Here is a 4,586-nt window from a genome sequence, read left to right on the forward strand (position 1 = left end):
TTTAAATGTGTTCGCCCTCCGAAACCACAACCCGAATTATAACTCTCTGTCACCACAGGGAGACTCAGAGCCACGGACACCATTTGTATCAGGAAAGAGAAAATAAAGTGTGCTTCCACCGGCGATCGAACCCGCGATCCCCAGGTTCCTAGTCGGACGCTCCACCACTGAGCGAAAGGGAAATTGGGAAATTCCCTCTAGCTCGAAGCTTAAATGCGACCGTAATCCTATGTACAATTAAAATGTCCACAATACAATTAACAATATGGTGGATTTTTTTGTTAATAACCTTAGCTTTGTATTCGTTTCAGATTCATTCAGAACTCGCATTAAAATGAATTACATGTAACGTTAACGTTTTTTAATTTATTGATAACAAATTATAAAATAATAAACTCCTCTATGAAATACAAAATTAAATCATATTCAAGTATATTTATGTCATAAGCGGACTCTCAGAGGATTTTAAATCCTGCACATATTTTATGTATACTGTCAGAGTAAATCTGTGTATTTGTGTATCAAAACATATCACAGAAATAATATAAGTGTTGGCATTCATTCTTGACAAAATATATTCATGAACACAAAGAGACGCATTCAATACAACATACTTTGACTTCTTGACATTAAACATATTTTATTATCCAAAAATAAGTACAAAGGATTTTGCACAAGTTATAGCAACTTATGAAGCCATCTCCTATCAACAAAATATTTCATATATATATACAAGGGATGACAGACAATTAATTTCAAATTCAAAAAATGAAAGAAGTCAATTACATGTAAATTGTAATAAATATAAACATATAGCTTATGTTCAAAATCTTCCGCTGGATTTTATGAAGGACTGCACATGTTCGAATACATTACAATTTACACCCAAAGCAGCATACGTGATGCTATATAAATGTTCAGAGATATGTTTTTATTGTTTTTCATAATTGTTCCGCAAGGTATAAATTTCTTTTTACAAATGATGTATCAAAGCACTTTTCCGGTCATAATTACAATTTCTGGCAGCGGTACGGGTATTCAGATGAGATTTCAAAACCCGTATACCATTACGTTTCAATAACCCTTTTTCAGTAAAAACTTTAATATATTATCATAAAAGTTAACTGATCAGAACCACCATTCTATCGATGTCCATTTTACTCAGTCGATTGAATACAAACAATACCAAACTGGTACGAAAATAAATTGTGTCAAAACATAGGTCCATGAATGTACGATTATGTTGAAGTCGATTTGGTGAACAAGTTGCCGTTTTATTGAAAGCGACATTTACATTAGACATGAAACATGCAAAGTTATTACATACAGAGTCGGGCGAAGAGGACGTTTGTTTAGTTTTTTTGTTTGAAAACGAACACAAACAAGCTTTTTCTTGATCATCATAATTACAACTAAAGCAGACAAATTAAAACAAGCATGCGATATTTTAACGAACCTATAATTTTACAAAACGATCAGGAATTTTAAATAAAAAAAAGATTTGTTGGTTTTGTACATATTTTTGCATCTCTTATCGCTGACATCGCAATAAAAGCACGACTGTGTTTTTAGTATCAGCGAGAGTACCGTCTATCGTTTGTTTTAAAACTGAATTCGCAATGTTTGTGTTAACCGATAAAAAAAAAAACCGGAACTGTCAGTCTGAAATGTATGACCCTAGTGGCGAGAGGACAACATGGAGAAACTCCAAGAACAATCTGAATGACTTCCTCTGACATGCTGCATGCATGTAAATACGAAATTTTTACACGCCTTGTATGAAGTTAAAAGGTATTTCCCCGGTGCAGTTTGCCATATTGTCTGATGCCCTGCAAGAGACCAGTTGTTCACAGTCTGTTAGCTTAAGGAAAGTTTGTTTTAAACCGAAAATACAAAGTAATTCAAAAAAACTTACACACGAGGATATCCCAAAGAATATATGAAAAAATATAATACAATATACATGTAATGTATAATTCAGAAGATTAGACAATTGCATCCGACAGAAATTTATCAGTTAACTGCCATTCAGCTAACAATACTTTGAACAATAGGGCTCTGAGGTGAAGTGGCAAATAGCTCTAGTATAAATACTGGATTCAGCATTTATTCATGACTCAAATCACAATGAAACACAGATGTTACATTTCTTACATTTATTGTTGACATTATAAAACAAAACATATCACAGAAACACATTATACTAAAAAACTTAAAACAGCAAGAAAATATAATCATAAACAAATAAATATTCAAAGCTCAACAGTTGAGCAAATGTATTCGGAGGGTTTCAACTCATTCATAAGATATTTCCATCCCAAAATGTTCTCGTACTTGATACCATATTTCAACAAAATCCATTCTGACAAAGTTCGAACAGTAGCAATTATCGGTTCATTAGTACACTTCCTCCACAGTTGGGCCCGTACTTGCCCCTCCTTGTGCCTCCTGGCCACAGCCTCCATGGGATGCCCCACCATTGCCCTGTTGGGAACCCCTGTGGAGTTTGGTCATGATAGGTGAACACAGTTTCTGAAATTCATTTAGTTGATATTCGTATTCCTCCCTGTCAGCCATTGTATTACTGTCCAACCACTTCAGATTATCCTCACAACCCTTACAGACAATTGATTTTTCCTCCGACGAAAGTTTGTCACCAGCACTTTCCATGGCTTGTTTGACACTGAAAATGTAGTTTTCGAGTTGGTTCCTGGCCGAAACTCTTTTTCTCTGCTTCTCGTCTTCGTCTTTGTATCTTTCCGCGTCGGCCACCATTTTCTCAATGTCCTCTTTGCTCAGTCGTCCCCTGTCGTTTGTGATGGTGATTTTGTTGGATTTCCCCGTACTTTTGTCCTCGGCTGACACATTGAGTATTCCATTAGCATCAATGTCAAATTGTACCTCGATCTGAGGAACACCTCGGGGTGCAGGAGGGATGCCGTTTAGTTCAAACTTTCCCATTTGGTTATTGTCTTTTGTCATAACTCGTTCTCCCTCGAACACTTGAATACTAACACCAGGCTGGTTATCAGAATACGTTGTAAATGTCTGTGACGTTTTTGTTGGAATCCTTGTGTTTCTATCGATCAATTTTGTCATCACACCTCCAGCTGTTTCTATTCCGAGGGACAAAGGCGCCACGTCCACGAGAAGAACATCCTTAATGACGTCACTACTGTCGCCAGTAAGCACGGCAGCCTGAACTGCGGCACCGTACGCTACAGCTTCATCGGGGTTGATGGATTTGTTGAGCTGTTTTCCATTCATGAAATCTTCGAGCATCTTTTGTATTTTTGGTATACGTGTAGATCCGCCAACCAAGACGACCTCGTGGATTTTCGATTTGTCCATCTTTGCATCACGAAGTGCCTTTTCCACAGGTTCTAGAGTAGCACGGAATAAGTCGGCACACAAGTCCTCGAATCTAGCTCTCGTGAGCTTACTGTAAAAGTCAATTCCCTCAAACAGAGAATCAATTTCAAGACTTGCCTCACTGTTGCTCGAAAGGGTTCGTTTGGCACGTTCACACGCAGTACGAAGCCTTCTCAAAGCCCTACTATTCTTACTCAAGTCTTTGCCATGTTTCCGTTTGAACTCCTGTACAAAATGATTGACTACTCTGTTGTCGAAATCCTCTCCACCCAAGTGTGTGTCACCAGCAGTAGATCTCACCTCGAATATCGACCCCTCATCGATAGTCAAAATGGATACATCAAAGGTTCCTCCACCCAGATCAAAGATGAGAACGTTTTTCTCGTCTTTGAGGTTTTTGTCCAATCCATATGCCAGCGCCGCAGCCGTCGGTTCGTTGATTATTCGGAGAACGTTAAGTCCAGCAATCACACCAGCGTCCTTTGTCGCCTGTCTCTGAGAGTCGTTGAAGTAGGCTGGCACCGTGATCACAGCATCCTTGACCGGGTGACCCAAGAAAGCTTCTGCCGTCTCCTTCATTTTAGTAAGAACCATGGAACTGATTTCCTCTGGTGTGAACTGTTTATTTGTGTCTCCTTTGCAGTCCACCTGAATCTTTGGTTTACCTGCGTTATTGACAACCCTAAACGGCCAATGTTTCATGTCCGACTGGACATGCTGTTCATCAAATTTTCGTCCGATGAGCCGTTTTGCATCAAAAATAGTGTTTTGTGGGTTCATGGCTACTTGTCCCTTGGCAGCGTCCCCAATTAATCTCTCCGAGTCTGTAAAGGCCACATAACTAGGCGTAGTCCTGTTTCCCTGGTCATTGGCAATTATTTCCACCTTTCCATGTTGGAATACTCCGACACATGAATACGTTGTACCGAGATCTATTCCAATCGCTGGTCCTTTACGTGAGCTTGCCATGTCTGTATTCAAGTGGAGTCAAAACGAAAGTAGAGTATCGGTTGCTTTATGTCGCTCGCTAGCTGTGTGCTGGATATATATGCACGTTGTGTAATGTCAGTTCTCTGTTACTTTGAAGTAGAACTGTACGAATACTTTTCTGATTCTGACCACAGTCTGGTTGATCCATGGTTATATACTCTCCATTGATTATTTCTTGAATTATCTAGGAATCTAGAACGTTCTGGTGATTCGATCATTCTAGA

At 38.7% G+C, this 4,586-nt stretch overlaps 1 protein-coding gene across 1 annotated transcript; it reads right to left on the minus strand.

The window, feature by feature from the left end:
• Positions 1-2,194: 2,194 nt before the first annotated feature.
• On the minus strand, positions 2,195-4,586 carry LOC110461362 (heat shock protein 70 B2-like). Its single transcript, XM_021514808.1, has one exon. It carries the CDS (start codon positions 4,339-4,341, stop codon positions 2,398-2,400), a length of 1,944 nt encoding a protein of 647 aa, XP_021370483.1. The 5' UTR covers positions 4,342-4,586; the 3' UTR covers positions 2,195-2,397.

The sequence above is a fragment of the Mizuhopecten yessoensis genome, unplaced genomic scaffold, assembly GCF_002113885.1.
Source record: "Mizuhopecten yessoensis strain PY_sf001 unplaced genomic scaffold, ASM211388v2 scaffold10603, whole genome shotgun sequence".
Classification (NCBI taxonomy): Eukaryota; Metazoa; Mollusca; class Bivalvia; order Pectinida; family Pectinidae; genus Mizuhopecten; species Mizuhopecten yessoensis.